The sequence below is a fragment of the Anguilla rostrata genome, chromosome 1 (assembly GCF_018555375.3).
Source record: "Anguilla rostrata isolate EN2019 chromosome 1, ASM1855537v3, whole genome shotgun sequence".
Classification (NCBI taxonomy): Eukaryota; Metazoa; Chordata; class Actinopteri; order Anguilliformes; family Anguillidae; genus Anguilla; species Anguilla rostrata.
Window position 1 is genome coordinate 78,369,089 of NC_057933.1, and position 21,397 is coordinate 78,390,485.

The 21,397-nt window shown below is 43.6% G+C and overlaps 1 protein-coding gene and 2 long non-coding RNA genes across 10 annotated transcripts in view; 1 reads left to right on the forward strand and 2 right to left on the reverse strand.

Annotated features, from left to right (window-relative positions):
• LOC135236548 (uncharacterized) overlaps positions 1-9,435 on the reverse strand; it is a 17,230-nt gene extending 7,795 nt beyond the window's left edge. Inside the window, exon 1 of the long non-coding RNA XR_010324613.1 lies at positions 8,792-9,435. This is a non-coding gene — a long non-coding RNA (uncharacterized LOC135236548). The remainder of the gene's footprint in view (positions 1-8,791) is intronic.
• The window catches only part of LOC135236487 (CD276 antigen-like), a 33,771-nt gene that overhangs the window by 8,307 nt on the left and 4,067 nt on the right, over positions 1-21,397 (forward strand). For 3 of the 8 annotated variants that reach the window (XM_064302937.1, XM_064302944.1, XM_064302930.1), the window contains 2 exons: positions 14,871-15,236; positions 15,685-15,966. In XM_064302937.1, coding sequence (XP_064159007.1) covers positions 14,871-15,236; positions 15,685-15,966 — 648 coding nt within the window. The other 5 variants (XM_064302915.1, XM_064302949.1, XM_064302923.1 and 2 more) reach the window with 4 other exon arrangements.
• Positions 132-2,879, reverse strand: LOC135236540 (uncharacterized). The gene is made up of 2 exons (XR_010324606.1): positions 2,053-2,879; positions 132-1,225 (listed from the first exon to the last, which is right to left on the reverse strand). It is a non-coding gene; the product is annotated as an uncharacterized LOC135236540 (long non-coding RNA).

Sequence of the window (21,397 nt, forward strand, 5' to 3'; positions counted from 1 at the left end):
AATCAGGCAGTCCATTTGAACTATTTATAAAGCAATAATAAAGCATATATTTTCACCTAATGTTGCGTTACACCTTTTAACCAGCTTCATTTCCAGTCATCACAAGTTTTACACTTCTTTCTGATATAGTCTACAGACCTCATTTTTTTTTAAGTAAAATAAGCAATTTATTTGAGAAAGAATAGTCATATAACATCAAAACTTGTTTCAAAATGAACATTTATTTTGTACACTCCGAAATAAAGGTACAGTGGATGTATGTAAAAAAAAAAAGTATGTTGTTTTTTTCTCTTTAAGGATCAAATTTCTCAAACTGTTACCCTGGAACGTGCAATAACGTTCTAATAAGCAGGAGACCTCAGTCTTATCCAGAAAGGTTCGGTGTTTGTGCAGGTTTTTGTTCCAGCCAAGCCGTAACTGAACCTGATTCTACCAATCGAAGGTGCACGCTCGGCAAAGACTGTTGTAGTCGATTAGTGGAATCAGGTGTGCACCTGCTCAGTTGAAACAAAGGCTTGCAGATGCACCAACCCTTTCTGGATACGACTGAGGAACGTGGTCTATGTGAAGGAGAGCGCTCAGCGGAGAATCGAGCCCTTATCTTTTGTTGATAGCAGAGCTGGGGGAACCTTGGGCGTATTTATTTGGACGGTTCCAAACAGCAGCTCCCCACTGGATGATAGTTTCCCACTTTCCATACGGCAAACCTCCCTCAGGTTCGGGATTTTTATGGAGCTTATTCTTCAAGCATTGCAGCACAGTCCTTCGAGGTTGCATGTTTATGATGTCATCATTTCGAGGAGGCGAGGAGACCAAAAATTGTTACTAGGACAGAAATCCTGCCCCCCCCCCATGGCTGGTCCTGGCATTGCATGCTGACCAGATTTTCATGCCTTGCTTCCCTGGCTCTTGGCATGTAATTGTCTGAAGGGACATATACCTTTTGAAAGTGACCAGGTGCTCATCCACAGTAACTTCATGTATGTGTAAAGAGAAGGTGGCTTGTGAGAACAAATGACCAAACTCATCACTGGGCTGGCGGATAAGCGGGAGGGGGGGTGTTTTTAAAGGCAAGCAAGCGAATCGTATGAGCCTGTAGTTCTAACAGCCGAAAGACATCACCCAATTTCAGAACCATAAATTCCTGAGTTGCTTTACCACCTTGTTGGCCAATGAACAGGGCCGCACCTCTGACCTCGTGAGATTTCCGCAATTAGCAGATGCTCTTATCCAGTGTGTGTGAGTGTGTGTGTGTGTGCGTGTGTGAGTGAGTGTGTGTGAGTGTGTGAATAAAATAAAATCTCAGCGTTTTGTTTCGTTCATGTCTGGATTTTCAACGATGAATCTATTATATCACTACAATGTGCGTTGCGTCTTCATTTTCCCAGTGAATTTTCCCACAGTCCTCCATGTAGATTTAGTTTTGTTTAATTATTTCTCATGTCAAACACCAGAAAGGTGACCAGCCCCTATGGCCTTTCGAGACACAATCAATCAGTGTGCACAGAAGAAGAAGAAAAAAAAAACATAAAGAACACAAATCCTCTTAAATGTAACATATACATGAGACCAAAATTCCAGGCATGAACTGATACATATAATGCTTTCACTCATAGTTTGAAGGTATTTCTCAGAAACTGAGCTTCCTGGAAAGTTTTGCTAACAAACAGGTATTGAAGCTTACAGTCATGATGATTCACTCAGATGGGCGCAAGTACATTTGCTATTTAAACAACGCTAATACTTACTGAGAGCCAGTGAGAGTGAGAGTGAGAGTGAGAGGAATCCAGAACAGATACCGAACAGATACCGTCTGGAATTTGGCAAAGGTCCGGTCATTTCCCGTACTCAGCTGGCACACCGACGTGCGGTCGTGGCAGCATGGTTTCCATTTCAACCAGCTTTTTAACTCATTAACACAGATAAAAATTCAACATATTGATGCCTCAAATCAATCTTGACTCCTGCAAACCTATCCACACATGTTTGCCCCATTAATGTACCGCATGCTTGTACACATAGGGCCAAGTTACTTGAAACAGTTCAGGAAACATTGGTTAGCAATGCTTTGGAACACAGCATGTTTAATTTGTGTGAGGTAAAATGGCTAATATTGTTTCTTGTAACGTGGCGGAATTTTGAGATCAATACTTTTAATGGAAGGCATAGATTTTTTTTTTTACAGTGGGTAAGGAACTGGGCTTGTAACCGAAAGGTCGCAGGTTCGATTCCCGGGTAGGACACTGCCGTTGTACCCTTGAGCAAGGTACCGAAATTGCTTCAGTATATATCCAGCTGTATAAATGGATACAATGTAAAAAGTTGTGTAAGTCGCTCTGGATAAGAGCGTCTGCTAAATACCTGTAATGTAATGTAATGTAGATTTTGCCAGTTTGAATTAATGGCTCAACATGTGTGAGTAATTTGGCATTTTTGTATGTTTAAAACATGTTTTTCATCAGATATTACATTACAGGCATTTAGCAGACACTCTTATCCAGAGCGACTTACACAACTTCTTACATAGCATTTACATTGCATCCCATTTATACAGCTGGATATACACTGAAGCAATGCAGGTTAAGTACCTTGCTGAAGGGTACAACGGCAGTGTCCTACCCGGGAATCGACCCTGAAACCTTTACACAGATATAGATCATGCGGCATGCAGTACCTGTGTGTCATTAGCCACAGCGTTACCTGTGGATGGGGAATTTCATCTATCGGGACATCTAAAGGAAAAGCAGCACGCGCGCAGTTTGCCTTTAAGATACAGGTAAAGTGTTCTCCTGGCCAGTCTCAAGTCTGAAATTAACCGATTGACTTCGAAGGAAAAAGAAGGAACCGCCAACTTCGCGCGTTTAGGCAGGGGCGCAACAACCTAAAGCCGGGCACCCACCGCACGCGTATCGACCGCGAGCGCGCTACGCGCGTAACTGAAGCGTAGTTGAAGTACTGTTACTACAACGGCAGCGGGCGACGCCGTCTCCACCAGATGCGAACGCGTCGCGTACCGGCTGCGAAGCTCGCGCGACACAAGCGAACTGAAGCGTAGTTTTTCGCTTCTGTTCTATTTTTTCGGCTTGTCGCGCATCACGATGGCCTGTTTATACACAGAAATATGCTCTAAAATGCTAGGTATACATGCTCTGATTTATATTTCATCCTTATATTACTGGGGGTGTGTCCCTAGTTACCTCCCAGATATTTTATAAGCAGCTAAAAAAAATACAAGCCTTTTCGTTTTGTAAAAATAAATAAATAAAATAACTGGAACCTGGGGAAAAGGCAAACTTAGTTTCGCTGTCTTATTTTGCGGAGGGGGTGGGGTAAATTTGAAAATACACCACAGAAAGACGTAGCCTATAGAATGAGGTAGTAGTGAATGCACCAAGCAGCGGTTTGTTAGCTCGAGTGTTGGAAGGTAGTTTTTAACCAACCATTGCTCAGCCTATTTGACTTCTCCGATGTCTTCGTTCGCCGTGCTTTCAAAAAGGGCTTGTTAATAAAAATCAGATAATCCACAGAGCTTTAAAAAAAATCTGATTATTTAGTGGTCTTGCCGATGAAAATGCACCTATTTTATAAATGAAGTTGTAAGCAAGCCTTTATTGCACTTGTACTTCAAAGCTTCCGGTGTTCATGGCGTTGTGGTGTTCATATCCCTTCAAGATTAAACTGTTACTGTCTTTTTCATGATTATCTGATTTTACTAAATCTGATCCTATAAATGTTTTGACGTGAATGACAAGACAACACGGGAATTCCCAATGGTTGATTACGGATTATTTATTATTATTATGATCATTACATATTCTTCATGAAATTGGCACGCTTGTTAACCAAGCAAATAAATTAATACAGTTTGAGATTGATTGTTATGCAGGCTACGTTGCGATTTAAGTTTATGGTAATTCTTGAAAGCGTTTACTTTCTCACGTATTTACGAGTTAACGAAATATTACCAAATTAACAAACTGAAAAAGGTCTCTCACCAAAGTATTCACTTAACCCATAATCAACAGTCGTGAACAAACGTGAAATACACGATGTAATCCCACTGCAGACTGCGAGAGCTACTAGGAATATAGAGCTTTAAGCAAGCCTTTGCGCGACACAAACGGAACCAGTGGAGACCAGAGACTGTAAAAAATATGGACAAAGCTACTGTGACGTCACCCATTGCCTCTCCGTGGGTCTGTAAAACACGTTTTGAAGCTCAATGGCGGGCGCGGCCATGTTCTCGATTTGGAGCCAAAACCATAGAGTTAAGCGGTCTTGTGATTTTTACAATGTGATTGACAGTCCGGTGCGGAAAAGCCCATCAACCTGAACGAACGATTGCAGAACGAACTTGAGGCTAGCTGACTGTCTGCCGTTATGTTTTAAAATATATGATCAAATGTTTACGGAGTTTAATTTCCATCCGTGACTGTACTGTGTCATGTAATCACGTTATATGTATGACATTAATAATACAATTATGTTCAGTTATCTTCAATTTATGTTTCTCGGCAAAACGAATATGCTTAGCTAGCATTTCAACTTGCCAGTGAGCTAGGTAAGCTATCCGTGGTTAGCTCACGCATTAGCAATATGAACTACAGAGGAAGAACATCGACTGCACTGATGGTCAATCAATCAGAGATGTGCAGACTACTGGTGATTTGACTAGGCTAATTTTCATATAACTGTCTGGTAGACCTGCTGTTAACCAAGCAAGTTATCGTCGTAGGTTTTCGCCACAGTCAGTTAATGAGCCATTAACTGCTACTACTCCATCGCCGTTTGTGGTGTTTACTTGCTGGGTGACGCTAGCTGACCGATCGTTCGCAAGTCACTTTTTACCGAATAAAAATTAACACTGTCAGCGGTGATTAACAAATCTACCAAGTATTTTAATAACTGATCTACAGGCGTGTAAATATGACAACGCACTTTGAAGAGCAAGTTTTCCACCTGTTGCATAAAGACAAAAATAATGTACATTGAATTTCTAATTATTATTTTCTTGCTAGCTTCTAGCTTTGTCACATTCGTGCAGCATAGCCCAGGTAGACATTTACGGAATGTACACGACTGAAAAGCCGTCAAACACGTTTGACAGATGGAATATTTGCCGGTTAGGGTTAGCTAGCTAGTCAAATGGCTTGGTAGCCGAAGTTGCGAACTGTTTTAGCATAGGCTACTGGACTACCACATATAGCAAATAAGCGTTAGCTGATTACGCTTTCTGCCAACTAATTATTTGGTTAAGTGGGCTAAAGGAAATAGTAAAAATAACTCGGCTACCGCAAAACTTCAGAGGAGGATTATTTTATGGTCGTCTAGTTCAGCTGTAAATAGCACACGCTATAATGAAACCACTACAAAATGGGATGCCTGCATTTTCTGACTTCGCACAGGTGGACCGTGGTCGGAGCCGCAATGTCAAGGCCAAGAGACGCCACCTCCCACCCCAGTGACCACAGATTGTAGCCCCTACTGTAGCTCAGTCCTCCGCAGTAATCCGGAAGTGACGCAAGCTGTACCTCATTGGTCCAGAACAAATATTGGCACTGTGCCCAAATGACGCAATAAATCATGAAATCGACCCATGGACAGTCATAAGATGAATAAAATACATCTATTATGACTATTTGTTCTTGTGAGAAAAAATTATTGACTTTGTATTTTGATCGCATTTGTACCGTAGACTTACATGGAAACCGGATATGAAAACACCTATACTGGAGCCATCCGTAGTGGCGCTAGTGAGCAACCAGGAACTACAACACCAGGAAATGAGCTTCAAAAACGAAGTCTGGTTTTGGCCGCTTGGTGGAGACACGCTACGCGCCGCGCCGTGCTGCTTCGCCGTGCTGCTTACGCGACGCTTACGCGACGCGTGCGGTGGGTGCCCGGCTTAACCCACCCCAGGAAAAAAACAGTGTTGATCAATATAAAACAGATTTATTTACTTTTTTATTTTTAATACATCACAATCATTATAGGATCAAATGCAATTGCGCTTGCATTCACGATCAAAATAGGAATGAAAGTGGAAGTAAATCGATTGTGTAATCAGCTTTTTAGGTAACGGCCATAGGTGTCATTTACACTGGGGACGCTGGGGACATGTCCCCACCACTTTTTGAAATGGCCGATTTTGTCCCCAAAAATGGCATATGTTGAAGACTGTTTAAAAAATGTTTTGTTTTTTTTCTCCATCTGAGCCCTTATGTCCCTGGTAACAGCCTACCTGCCAGCCTCGTCCGAGTCTCCACTAGCATTACTTGTCACTCCGTCACTGTTAATGCTGGCATCAGCACCCTCTCTGCTCTGTTCCTGGCTGGGGATATTGATAAATTAAGCGAATTAACACCTCTTTAAAAACACGCAATGCAACCTATGTGTCATCATGTGATACACTAACGTTAGTTAGTAATCGCTGGTTTGTTATCAGCAGAGCATTATTCAAATTTAGCTATCGACAGCTAACGTTAGCTAGCCATGTGATAAACAGGCTAAAGTCAACTGAATGCAGGACTGGAGGAAAGAGCGGGTTAAGTTAGCTAGCTAACTTCTTTCCACCAGTCCTGCATTCAGTTAGCCTGTTTATCACCGCCAGATGTTAATGTTACTTCAGCTATATCCACAGCATCCTATTATTTATTAGTATGAAAACTTTCTTTCAAACTATCTTTCAGTTGCTAGCTAACCTTAGCTAACTTTAGTCAGCTTGCTTACCTAACGTTAGTATTCCCGCCTCCATTTGCTAAGCTCTGACTGGACTCTGAACTGCTCTGATCACCCTGCTCCTCCTGTAATGTTGGTTTGGTTATCCAGTTTGACAGTGATGTTCTCATCTTTCTTTCTGTATCCTGTCTTTTCATTTTTCTTTTTCGGTTTTTGGCGCCCGAAGGCCTCTTCCTCCCATCCATAATGGTAACGTTCGTTAACTATCATTATTCTCCTAGCGTTAGTCCTGAGAGTGTCCGTTTTTTCATATGCTCTTTGGCGCCCCCGCTGATGTGGCGCTCGGCTGCATTGCACCCCCCCCTTGCTGCGCCACTGCGTGCAGGCTATTTTAGAGCGCGTTTGTCTTCGCGCTGCTGAACTATGAGCAGGGCCGTCTGAAGGGGTGGGCGGGGCCCAGCTGTTTAACTATCATAGCCAACCTCAATGTTTTGTTATTTTATTGGTCACAGTAATAGTAGCCTACTACAGAACAGCCTCAGAACTCTGTCTCATATCAACGCTTTGATCACAAGAGTAAACCATTTACAAAACAGCATTCATTTTTTTTGTTTAGTCTCAGTGAACACGTGCAGTCATCACGACACTAGGCCTACATAATTTGAGTATAAAAAAGGGATAAATCGTTCATTCATTCATTCATTCATTTATTTATTTATTTATTACTTTTTGCAGCAAGTAGCTCACCAATGAACTTCGGACCACAAACGTCAATAAATCCAAAACAATGGTCACAGCTTGGATTGAGTTGCGGTCTTGAGCATAGTTTAAATATGATGGACCATGATGGTGTGTGTGGCAGCAAGCACAGACTTTCGACTTTGTGTGTTTGCATGTGCTCACAAGCATTCGCTTAAAAATGGAATCCATCTCGAGCGCGTGTGCATACCTGTTGTAATTACCTACGGCTTTCTTTTGACTGCTACACACTAGCCCATACTCATCGTGTAGGCGATGTCTCATTTTGAGGAGAATGTGTAAATAGGATTGTGCCACACCATTTTAATTTTGTAATACACTGAAAGTTGAACATCAAATGTAATTGGAAATGATCCTATACGGCTAGTTCGTCTTTTTTACCATTTGTATAATTTGCTGCTTTTTCAAGCAGTTTATATTAATGTACATGACTATAGCCTACGTTGTTCTCAAATACTTTATTTTAAGCACAATTCCTAATCTGTATTAAAGTGCGTTCATACGTGAGTTTATACTTGGTAATTTGCTGCGTTTTCAAGCAGTTTATATTTACGTACATGACTATAGTCTAGGTCGTTCAAGGAAAAAGAAGGAACCGCCAACTTCGCGCGCTTAGGCTAAGAGCGCGTGTTTGTTTTCGCGCTGCTGAATTAACATTAACAGTTGGAACTATGGGGATGAACACAGAACATTTGGTCTTTCCGAAATTTGGATATAAAAAAGGGGGTAAATCGTGTTTTTTTATTTATTTTTTACTTTTTGCAGCAAGTAGCTCGCCTATGAACTTCAGACCACAAACGTCAACAAATCCAAAACAATATGGTAAAAACAATGGTCACAGCTTGGATTGAGTTGCGGTCTCGAGCATAGTTTCGATATGACGGACCGTCAAAGCATAAACATTCGACTTTGTGTGTGCTTGCGTGCGTGTGTGTGCACTTCCACCTCGAGCGCCTGTGCATACCTGATGCTTATAATTACCTACGGCTTTATTTTGGTTGGTCTAAACACTAGCCCTTTGTATCAGTGACTGAAAGGTGAATACCAAATGTAATTGGAAATGATCCTGGAGGAATACGGCTAGTTCATCTCTTTTTTTTTTTTTTTTTTTTTGTAAAATCATTTGTATAATTTGCTGCGTTTTCAAGCAGTTTATATTTATGTACATGACTATAGCTACGTTGTTCTCCAAATACTTTATTTTAAGTGCAATTCCTAACCTTCGTACGTTTGTTTATACTTGGTGCCGTTGGATCCGACGTCCATGAGCTATTTCTTTGTGCTCGTTCAGCATGTTTCTCCTGGCAACCGTGTGTTTTGTACTTCGTTTTACAGGTAAGTTTCCTTCTTGGACTTGAAATTTCCCATGGCAAGCCTATTAACGGAAGGTGAACAAATGTTTTTTGAGACGTAGCCTACACTCAAATACAAGGCTAACTAATGAAACGTACTGAAAGTTGCCCAAGTAAAGTTACCGAGATAGCGATAGCTGTAGACTGTTTGTCAGTTTCTTTGTTACCTGTGGTATGATAGCTAAATTTCGTTTTATGTTGGGAATGCGAATAATTTCAGCGAGTGAATGACTAATTCGAGGGAACGATTTAAGTAATTTGGAGGATATGATTAGCCTACTACTAATTCGAGGGAAATATTTATCAAGCGTTCCCCCTGGACAGGCCCCCCTCCACAGAAATCGGAATAGCGTTCGAATAGCTGTATGATGTTTGTACATGCCTGTAACATTGACAAGTGAATTAAGAGTTCATTAACTTGCGTATCTTAAAGACGTGGATGGTCAGGCATGCCATATGCTTGATGGTGCTTAAAAGCACAATGTGGAAATTTCGTTGCACGTTTGATTTCGCAGTTGATATCATGTTCCCACAAGTAGCCTACAGGCGTGCATATTTGCAAGGGAAATCTAATCGGTAATAGCCTAGCTGTGTTTAATGTAAAACGACTCTTTCAGCTCTGATGCGAAAGCCAAGGTTTATTGTTCTTTTCCCCCGCTAACGTTGTAATGATCGTTTAAAGTATCATCGTTGTGCATCATGTATTTCAACCAATAATAGTCGCCCCCCCAAAGGGGTAACTTCTGTTTTTCGAATCCACCTGCCGTCACTGAATCCTGCTTTTTACACACACTGAGGGGGAAAATGGTCAGCCGAAAAAAGGCTTTGAGGCAGTCGTTTTAGGACTTGGATTTTGTCGTGTCTAGGAAACGACAGACGTCCACGCCAATCGTCAATCTGTAAAAAACAATTTCACGAGGGAAAAGACACAACAGCAGCAAGCTCTTCAGAAAGTTTAGACTTTATTGCACAGGTGCACAAAGCCGGATCAATTCAGCAGAATTGAACCTCGATTGTCAGTTTTGCATACATTTTATACACAAATTGTGCCCATAACCGTTTTGTTAGTTTTTTGGATTATATTTTTAGTAATATATGATTAGTTTTTGGTTAGTGTTATCTGCTGGAATTATTAGTTGATTCGTTTTTTCTGCTTAGTGAGTAAGTATGATTTTTCTTAAGCCTTCTGCATTTGCCTTTTTTCTACAGTGAATACTGTGGTTTCTTGCGTTTCCATAAGCTTTGCTTGCAACTACTGATATAGGTTTATTGGATTACATATTGATTATATGAGTGCATAGTTATACATGTGATATATTTTTATCATGCAGCATCGAGAGTTTGGAGGAAACAGTCTGATCAACATTGATGGGAATACCTTTAACTTTAACATGTGACGTCATCACACTCATGGGGAGTCTCAAAATTCTCCTACATTCCCCCCTTTCGGGGTCAAACCTCATGGCCCCGAAAAACACCCCTCGCTGTGTTCTTATTCTCAGCGTCAGACAGTGTCGGGTGTGCACCACCCCTGTATATTATGTTGGGTGCCTGCGCATCCCCTGCTGCCATAGCAGCATCCAAATGTATCAGATTCCTCAATGTAACGTTGTTCCCATGGTTCCTCCAACACTCTCTCCAGTCGCAAAATTTGATTATACATATCAAAGCTGTATATATTATTCTAAGTGACCCAACAAAGTTATTATACACAATTTCTTAACACGTTGATTCGTAGCACGATGTGTTGCTGCAGTCCTCGTAGGTGGTAGGTTCCTGGTATATCTTCCAATCCAGAATACGCGGTCTGCGTGTCACTCCACTGGAAAGCCGGCCTGTGATTCTCGCACTGGACCCGCAGGGGCACTGTTGGTGCTGTTGCTCCCTGGGCTGGTGTCAGCGCCCGCAGTCCCTCCGCTCTCCCCGTCTTCTGAGAGCAGAGCTGCAGCTTCTTCCTGGACACCTTGTGTCCCCCCTTTTGCCCCCCTTATGTACTGTTCTTTTGTATCTGCACATAGTAGTAAGTCATCAACATATTGCAACACCACACTTTTGAGATTTCTCTTCCCACGGTACCACACTTGGTCTTTTACTTGTGTCTTAATATCCCCTATTACGGCCTCTGATTTTGCTTCTTTTGCGCCTATTTTTATTAATGCCGGTTTTGTGGTCGGGCTTAACATTGTTTTCCCAGAGAACCCTACTGTAACCCTACAATAACTTCTCCTGACAGTGGCAGATGTAAAGCATATTCTTTCTTAATGCATGTACATGTTGCTCCAGTATCTATCATCATAGCAACAATTTTTCCTCCGATTTGTACGTTTATTATAGGCTCTTGTTCTGGCCCGTTTGTTATCATTACATGCTGCCCTACTCTGCCTGGGTTCTCTGGGCACCCCTATTGGGCACCTTGATAATTCACAGGTCCCCCACTCTGATATGGGGGCCTAGCCTGGGGAGGTGGGGCCAAGTTGGGGTAACCCTGCGATTGCTGAGGCTGATTAGATACCCAGGTCCCCTGGTTACCTGGGTACATCCTTTGGGTGTTTGGACACCATCTTTTTATGTGCCCCTCCTGACCACATCCATAGCAAACTATGTCTCTGTTGATTAGGAAAACTCTGTTGATTCCAATTTCTATTTTGCATGTTGTTATTCTGATTCAACTGCCCCTTCCACTGATTATTTTGACCACCATTCCCTGGCCCTCCCCCCCTTTGATACCCACCCGGTTGGGTGCCCCCCCCTTTCATATTACCTTGCATGGCCACTGGGTGAGGGATGCCGGAGAAGTCGTAGACCACCGTCGGCTGGGGCACCATCCGGCTGCTCCGTGGTTCAGGCAGGGGAGTGGCTTCAAAGTCAAAGAATTCATTGTCCATATTCTGTATTTTCACAGATGCCACTTTTTTCGCCTCTTTCTCTTTTTCCAGCTGCAACTGCAGTAGCTTCCTTTGAATGTCTTTTGTTTGATCTTCCAGCTTTTTCCCTTCTTTCCGCTGCCTGTCCACAGCGTGCACCACATGATCCACAAATTCTCTGTGTGTCATGGTGTTCAGTCCCACCACCTCATCGAGGCGGCGCCCCACTTCCGGTGACATCCCCTCCTGGATGGCTTTGCGGAAGAGGGTGGTCATTATGGGATCTGCCTGTACGTCCTTTTCAGTTAACAATCTCCACCTGCGCAACTGTGTGTGGATGTATGTTGCCGGTAGTTCATTGTCTTTTAACGGCGGTCCCGTTAAGTTCGTTATGTCCGGTCGTGCGGGATACAGGGCTCGCAGAGCAGTCCAAACAACCCCACGCACGTTATCAAACGGCCCACCGTCCACTGCTGGAGACTTCGCATGGTTTCTGTCAAAGCCAGCCTGCTCAAATATGTCCAGCATTGTTTCCATCCCCACAACCTTTCCCAGGAGAGCCTTCAGGTCCCCCACAGCCAGGATCCGGCCTGTCGTCTCCTCCTCCAGCACCCTGATCCAGTGGCCTGCTCCATTCTGCAAATCAGGGAGATTGGTTATTACATTCTGCATATCTTGGGTGGGCCAGGGAATGTATCGGGATACACCCCCTTCCCTAATCAACAATGGTGCTATAGTATTGGGGTTATTAGCATTATGGCTATATCCTTCTGCTGCTGGGTTACGCCGGGTTGGCGGTCTTTCTCTTATGTTTTGATATCGCCCAGCTAAATTCCCCCCCCCCTTGTGCAGGCCCCTCTCCCCCGTCTGACTCTTCTGCCTCGCTATTACTTGCCTGGCTTGCCTCACTGTTTTCTGCTGGGGAGGACTCCTCCTCCCCTTCATTGTTTTCTAATTCATACTCTGCTTGGGGATTTGCTTTTTATTTATAGTGTCTTTTGTTAAACTTGGCTTAGGTTTATCTCGGGAATCTGTTCTTTTGGTAATTTTTGGCTTCAGCTCTTCCCACGTGTTATACGGGAGTTTGTCCCATCTAATGTTTCCCCACCCCGCAGTTTTGCGTTTTTTATGTGTTTCCCCGTCTCTTTTTGGCCCCACCTGTTCAGGCTTTTGGCATATTTTAGACGCTTGCTGTTTTTTCTCAGTGTCTCTTATCTCTTTCGCCTTTTTTATTAACCGGCTATGGTATTCATCATACTGGTTATATTTTTCTTTTAACAGCTCTTCTAATTCCTCCACTTCCTTGTACTCTCTCCTTAGCTCTGTTACCCTTTTTTTCTATTTTTCCCTTTTCTTCCTCGAGCCGCGCTCTCTCTATCCCGAGCTGTTCCTCACTTTCCTCATGTTCTACCCACCCTTGTATCTGAACCTGTATTTTTACTACTGGACACACTGTTACTGCAGATGTTACCGGGCCTATTGGGTACACGCCCTTCTCTTTTATTTCCGTATGTCCCGATGACTGTGGGGCATACGGAGGAGGAATTATTTCTTCACTGCGACCCCCACTCATTCCTACATATTTTTCTAGGGAAGCGGACATAAACCATCCTAAAATTCTTTTTTCCTGTTCTCTTTTTCGCTTTCTTGTTTCTGACTTGTCTCCTGTTCTATAATTTGCTATTACCCCTCCCATCTGATCGCATATTTCTCTATCAAACGTACCCTCTTTAGGCCATTTTGTCACCATTCTTTTAGTTCTTTTTTTTCCATTTTCCTGATAGAACATATATCTCCTTTTTACAATTAGGATATTTTCCCGTGATTATTTCAACTGGCGTTTTCTCTCCTTTTTCCATTATTTTATGTTTACTTTATACTTTTATTTTATTCCCCTATTTAAAGATATTATATAACCTTTTTTCTCACTTATTTTCTCCCTTCTACCCACTTCCCGTTTCTTTTCTTATTTTACTTTATCATTTAATTTTCACCCTTCTCCTTTATAGTTGTACATACACATAAATCACAATTTTTACCTCAGTTGCCTCAATACAACTTTAGTTCTGCGCAAGCACAAGCATCTAATCTAAGCATAAACACAGTTTAACAATATTTTACCTTACCAACAATACTTTTTTTCTTACTTTATACCTCAGAGGACAGTGTTTTTCCCAAACACGCTTTTACCAGATCTATTGCAGCTGGTGGCCTTTCTTGGGTTTCTCTCCTCCCAAGTCTCTGGCACCTCTTTTTAAAACAACAGCAACAGTGTAAACCTTCAGCAGCAAAAATATATTCAAATATTATTCCTAGTTCCAGTACACTTTGCAAAAAAACAACAGCAACAGTGAAAACCTTCAGCAGCAACAATGCTTTTAAACACTATTCCTAGTTCCAGCACACTTTGCAACACAACAACATATATCGTCCTTTTACTTATACCACACTCAATTCACTCACGCTTCGTTGAACACATTTCTGAAGAGCTTTCTTCCCCTCAATTTTCGGTGTTAGTGTCCAGATTGGTTTTACGAAAGGATGATACCTTTTTCGTATCCCGGACGAGCCCCCAAATGTCGTGTCTAGGAAACGACAGACGTCCACGCCAATCGTCAATCTAGGCTTTTTCTTAAGCCTTCTGCATTTGCCTTTTTTCTACAGTGAATACTGTGGTTTCTTGCATTTCCATAAGCTTTGCTTGCAACTACTGATATAGGTTTATTGGATTACATATTGATTATATGAGTGCATAGTTATACATGTGATATATTTTTATCATGCAGCATCGAGAGTTTGGGGGAAACAGTCTGATCAACATTGATGGGAATACCTTAACTTAACGTCATCACACTCATGGGGAGTCTCAAAATTCTCCTACAATTTCTCTGTGACTGTTGGGTGGGAGTAAGAGGTGTCAGTGTGATGAATAACCATAATTTACGGTTTCTTTCCTGCACAGAAAAACTCGTCATTGCGTACAGTGTGGCTCATTTTTTTACTCTCGGTGTTGACATTTGCGTGCGTGAAAGTGGTTCTGTGCTCGCGCAGTGAATATCTACTCGCGCTGATTATTGGCGTTAAATTGACGCCATACTTTTCATGGCAGGAAATATCCAGTAAATGAAATCCGTTCAGCAGCTCATGTGATGTGTTACTATCTGAACACCTTTTCACTAAAACATTTTTTAAATTATTTTTTTAAAAACCTTTGCAGGGTCGTCTCTCGCTGCCTTTGAGGTGAGCGTCCCGCAGCGGAGGGTGCTGGCGGTGCGAGGCCGGCCGGTGGTTTTGGGGTGCAGCTACGCACCCAGCCTCGGCAACAATCTGGAGAAACTGGTGGTGACGTGGCAGACAGCGGAGGACAACCTGGTCCTGCACAGCTTCTATTTCGGGCGAGACCAGCTGGACAAGCAGAATGCCCGCTACCGGAACCGCACCTCGATGTTCCGGCCCCTGCTCGGCGCCGGAAACGCATCTCTGAGGCTGGACCGGGTCGGCCCGCAGGACTCCGGGCGCTACCTCTGCTCCGTCGACAGCCTGCTGGGAAATGGCAAAGCGGAGGTGCAGCTGGAGTACGCGGGTGAGACAACTTCCTGTCCCAGAACGGCAGACAGCCAGGTGCAGCCAGGTAGAGATGAGCACAGCCAGGTACAGCCAGATGCAGCCAAGTAGAGATGAGCACAGCCAGGTACAGCCAAGCAGTAGATGAGCACAACCAGGTACAGCCAGTGCAGCCAAGTAGAGATGAGCACAACCAGGTACAGCCAGGTGTAGCCAAGTAGAGATGAGCACAACCAGGTACAGCCAGGTGTAGCCATTCACAGACAGACATATCTGGCAAAGTGAAAGTATTCTGTCAATATTCATGGAAATTTAATCAACAGACTTCTCCCGGTATTGCAGCAACAGTTTAATTACCCTCAGACGCCCTCTATGACTCACTGCAACATGTCACTGCATTAAATGCACATGACCCCCCCCAGTAAATCTCACTAACTTCAGGTGCTTTCCCCCCCTCCCCCGGGCAGCGTTCTACACCGAGCCCAAGCTCAACATCCAGGTCCACCCCAGCAACATCAGCCTGCAGTATCAGAGCGAGGGGTACCCCGCGCCCCAGGTCCAGTGGACCGACTCCGCGGGCCGCAACCTGACTGCCCGGGAGGAGCTGTCCGGGCCCGGGGAGGACGGGCTCCTGTCCCTGAGGACCAGCGTGACGCTGAAGGACCCCGGTCCCGGAGTCAACCTGAGCTTCACCCTGAGGAACGCCGCCCTGGGACAGGTGCTGGAGAGGCCCGTCTGCCTCAGTCTGGGTAAAAACCTGCTCACATTTTACAACAAACCAGTGCCTGCCCGCCCGCGGCAGATGGGCAGATGGGTTACCCCTCTGAGTCCGGTTCTGCTCAAGGTTTCGTCCTGTTATCAGTCAGGGAGTTTACCACCCCTCATATAGGGTCTGCCCTTCCATCCGCTCAACGCACGGATGCAGAATCTTCAGAAGGACGGGCGGCCTATCTGAACTCTTTTGCTCCAATAGATCTCATGGAGTTTAATGCCATAGTTAATTCCTCAAAATCTTCCATTTGTCTTCTAGACCCTATCCCAGTTTTGCTAGCTGAACTGTTAGAGAATAAAGCTGAGCTGGGTGTTAAATTAGCAATCAGAACAAGAAGAATAAAACAAAAACAAAGGAGATTTCATCAAAAAGGGCATAAAGGCTGAAGGAACATATGAGGAAGCGTAATAAAATAATAACAATGCTAATCCATACTGCCGTATTCTTTTATTTAGTTTTCTCCTGCATGACGTCTTCAGAAATCAGACCCGGCTCTGCTCCACATACCCCAGCTTTATTCCAATCGTTATAATATATTGATGAACTTGATGGCAATGTAAATAACGGTAACGTTAAGGCCAGTTCAGATCAATGATTCGCAACGAGGCGAAACGGTTTTAGAATGTTGCAGAGAAAATTGCAGCGGTGTGAACGGGCTAGTAGCAGAGCCGTTGCCTGCCCTGAGGTTTTAAAAGACCGTCCTTGTCAAATCGCCAAGTGCAGTTTTAGAACGTTTACAATCAGTCGTCTTAGAATTTGGCAAGTTGCACCCAGTCTCGTTGCGAATCATTGATCTGAACTGGCCTTAAGTTAGCTACACTGCAACGTTGCAACAAGGTAGCATTGCATTCGAGAAACGGTTTGCGAGGTCGGTACCGGTCGGAAGCGTTAGCTAGCGTTTTTTTCTAATTATTAGCCAACATTAGATTGTGTTAATTACATTAGCTAGCTAGCTAGCTAACGCAACGTTACCTGATACGAGAGATGGATATTGTGCGCAACGTTGTCTAAACTAATGTTGTCATGGTCCGGTAGCTAGCGTTAGCTGTGCAAATAGCTATGTAATTTAGTAAAGTTACATTGTCATTAAATGTAATACGAAATCTACATCAACAAATAATATGATCTCTCATGTTACACACAAACTTTTTAAGGTTCCGTAACTCCCCCAACCCCCCCCCCCCTTTCTCTGTTATTGTAACGCATGCAGACACCGGAAAAAACAGTACGCCGCTCACACACAAGTGAGTTGAAGAGCGAGCCTGTTGCGTTAGTTCCGCCTACCCTCTCTGGCGGACCAACCACTGATGGGTGATGAAAAACGCGTCACCAACTGTGCGCCGCTTGTGATTTTTTCCCAGGAATGTCGCCACAGACACCAAGTTTTTTAATCATGAATTATGATAATAATAATAGTATAAATTAATATAAAAATAGGCTCAATCACCATTGTGTTACCCAATGCAGCGATAGATAGTGACTTAAAAGACATTTATTTTAATAAATCTTTGAGATTACTTTAAGAAGCCAAACTACAGGCCTATCTCTGCCCTTCCGTTCCTTTCTAAAATACTAGAAAATGTCATTTCAAAACAGCATATCAATATCAACGATATCAATTTGTGCATTTTAATAATGATACCTCTTATCAATCCAGGGTTAGATATGGAGTACCACAAGGATCTGTGCTTGGGCGTTTGCTCTTCTCTCTTTATATGCTCCCCCTGGGACAAGTTATTCGCAAACATGGCATTCATTTCCACTGCTATGCAGATGACACCCAGTTGATCCTCTGGATGTATCCAGAGGATCATCAGACCCTACACACCAGCCAGACCTCTCCATTCTGCCACCTCTGGACGCTTGGCACCTCCCCCTCTTCGTGTCTGTACTTCCCGCTCGCATCTCCTGTCTGTCCTGGCCCCTCGCTGGTGGAATGACCTCCCCGTGGCGGTCAGAACAGCAGAGAATCTGACTACCTTCAAACGCAGACTAAAGACTCATCTCTTCAGGCTGCACCTCTCCCCACCCTTCCCTAGCCTATAGTTAAGCTCAGTGTACCTAGTTAGGCTAATACGATCAAGGTAGTTTGTACTTGGCAGGATTGTTTGTTTGTTTGCTGAACAGGTTACCCTACAAGGTTGGAGTCCTGATCTATGTGGTCACTTCTGGCACTATGATCTTTACTTCACTCTAGTGTGTTTCTTTTGCACCTCTGCACCTTGAACTAATGCACCTGTTGTACGTCGCTCTGGATAAGAGCGTAAGCTAAATGCCTGTAATGTAATGTAATGCACATATCTATCAGTTAAACCTGATGAAGTTGTCCAGCTGTCAAAGATCAAAGCCTGTCTTACAGACATAAAGGAATGGATGACCCAAAACTTTCTCTTGCTAAACTCCGATAAGACCGAGATAATGGTAGTGGGGCCCAAGTCCCTGAAATGCAAACTGTCTTCCTATATGCTTAACATTGATGGAATCTCCATTACTTGAAGTGCTGTAATCAAAGATCTTGGTGTTACCCTTCATCCAGATCTTGCATTTGATATACATATTAAAACATCTCTAGGGTTTCTTTTCATCACTTGAGAAATATCTCAAAAATTCAGAAGATATTGTCCTTACATGATGCAGAACATCTAGTTCATGCTTTTGTTACTTCAAGATTAGATTACTGCAATGCTCTTTTGTCTGCATGTGCAAATTCCTCTCTGAAAGGGCATCGCTTCACTGGTTGCCTTTTAAATTCCAAATAGAGTATAAGATACTACTTCTTACCTTTAAAGCCTTACGTGGGCTTCCCCCTTTGTACTTAAATGATTTACTTCTTCCTTATATTCCCTCACGAACACTCCGTTCGCAGGGTGCAGGCCTCCTTCCTAGAATAGCTAAATGTACCATAGGTAGTAGAGCCTTCTCCTATCGTGTTCCCCTCCTGTGGAACAAGTTGCCTGCTCATGTTCGGGGCGCAGATACTATCACCTTATTTAAAGCTAGGCTCAAAACATATCTTTTTAGTCTCTCCTATATTTGAGGGGCAGGAGTGGGTGGTGGGCATAGCTATAGAGTCTATGGTGGACTGAGCGGTTAGTGCTGTCACTGGATCATCATTGGTAGTGCTGTGTTAAGCTGAACCGGTCATGGTCTGGTGATGACTGTCTCAAGCCTGCGTTGGCCCCTGCCTCTGTTTCCCTATGCTGCCATAGCCTTATTCTGCCAGGGCTTTCCTTATTGCATGCAGGCACCTCTGTCTCTTCTGCTCTGCTTGCTAATCTACCTTTTGAACTCCCTACCAGGGTTTTTTTTTTCTTTCTCGTTTTCCTCTGCTCTGGGCACCTGCCCGCAGCTCTAGCCCAAGTTTGCTGAGCACCCCCCCCCCTGGCCCGGAGCTCCAGCCCTAGACCAGCTAGACCAGCTGGGCATCACCTGCCACTGTTGATTTTCCATAACAAACCGGTGCCTGCCCGCGGCAGTCCGGTTCTGCTCAAGGTTTCTTCCTGCTATCAGTCAGGGAGTTTTTCTTTGCCACTCTTGCCCTAGGCTTACTCTTTGGGGGCCGGTTCTCTGTAAAGCTGCTTTGTGACAAAGCTCCTTTGTTAAAAGCGCTATACAAATAAAAGTGAATTGAATTGAATTTTAAATCCCGCCCATCCATCTGTTATCTAACCGGCTTATATCTGGCCAGGGTCTCTCTGGGGGTGTAGCCAAGTAGAGATGAGCACAACCAGGTACAGCCAGGTGTAGCCAAGTAGAGATGGGGGGGGGGGGGTCTGGAGCCTATCCCAGAATGCATTTGGCGAGAGGCAGGAGTACACCCTGGACAGGTTGCCAGTCCATCGCAGGGCCCACACACCATTCACTCACACACTCATACTCATGGGGAATTTAGAGTCTCAAATTAGACTTATCTGAATGCCTTTATACTGTGGGAGGAAAACCTGAGGGTTTTAAGTTTTTTCATCTCTTTTACATGTTTTCCTGTTATATTTATGTTTTGACTTTTATTGAGTTTTTGTTATCAGTTTATTTAAAATGTAATTTACATAAATTTTATTTGTAATTTAGTTTTTTTTTTTAAATATTCAGATTATATTTTCCTTCTGTTTTACTTGTATATTTCCACCTGAAGGATGGCTGATCTGGTTGACAGTTTCAACTATTTACATTTTTTAAATTATTTGAACTTGCCCTTTTATGAATACAGAAAATCATTCATTCGTAACTGTAAGAATAAGGTTTGAAATGAACAAAGATTCCTTTAGGACCTGCCCAACAGAAAGCTCTTTGGCATGCTTATACTGGTGGCCTTTAGAGATCTGAACTGTAGATTATATATAAAATATTTCTTCCTTTTCCTTTCTGCCGAGATGCGGAATTTATATTGAGATTACCGAAGCTTTATTTACGACCACTCGTTCACCTGAAAAATAGGGTGAACATTAAAATAAATTATCATCAGTTAGCAGGAGCAGCTCTCTTTTCTGTTTACATGTTTTCATGTTTAAAATATAGTGTGACCTTTCCCAGTCACCTTCCCCACACAAAAGGTCACGGGGTCCAATAAATCTCACAGACAGATGGGATTTGGCGAATCTTCACATCGATGATTCAGTTCATTTCCGTTGGCATTTTCCCCCGCGTTTTTCCCAAGAAGTCGAGGGTGGCTGCGGAGGTGGCGACGCATTAGGAGGGGCAACACCCCAAGGCACGGGACGGTTCGGTTCGGTCCGCTAGGTGTCATCGCTTTTCGGGGGGGAACCCTCGCCGGATGATATGGGTGCACTGTCTGTGGCTGCTGGTCCGGGCCGCGTGTGAAAGGGCCCCTCACTCCGCTGCGCGACGGCCAAAAGAGCCGGCGTTTCAGAGGGGAGAGAACTCACCCAGCTCTCCCGAAACGGCAGGGCGGTTCGCACGTGGGCCGCTCCCGAATTGTCCCGAATTGGGAGGCAAATGATTTTTTTTTTTTTTTTTTTTTTGGTTAGGCTGTGAAAACTTTGTCTCCACTTCACTGTTTATCCTTTATAAAATGAATTTTGCTCTGGATAGAGAGCAAGCGCTAAATTTAACGTACAGTAATGGTCCGGACAGGTCGATTTGACCCGTTTAACTTTTGATGTGTCACCTTTGATGTTTTAATGAAAATTGAAGTCCAAACACAAACTGAAGATGAGCCGGGTATCCAGTTCATGCGTGAAGATCTCAGGAGTCTCGGATTGCAGAGCAGATGGGTTTTTTTTTTTTCTTTCCACCGGGCGACTTGCTTGACAAGTCCAGCAGGTTACAATAGCAACTGTGTGCGTTTTTGAGCGCGGATCACTTGAGATATCTCCTGGGTGTGACAACGGCAGAGATAAAAGTGCTCTTTGTCAGCGGTTAGGAAATGGGTGTGTATCAAGGATGTGCAC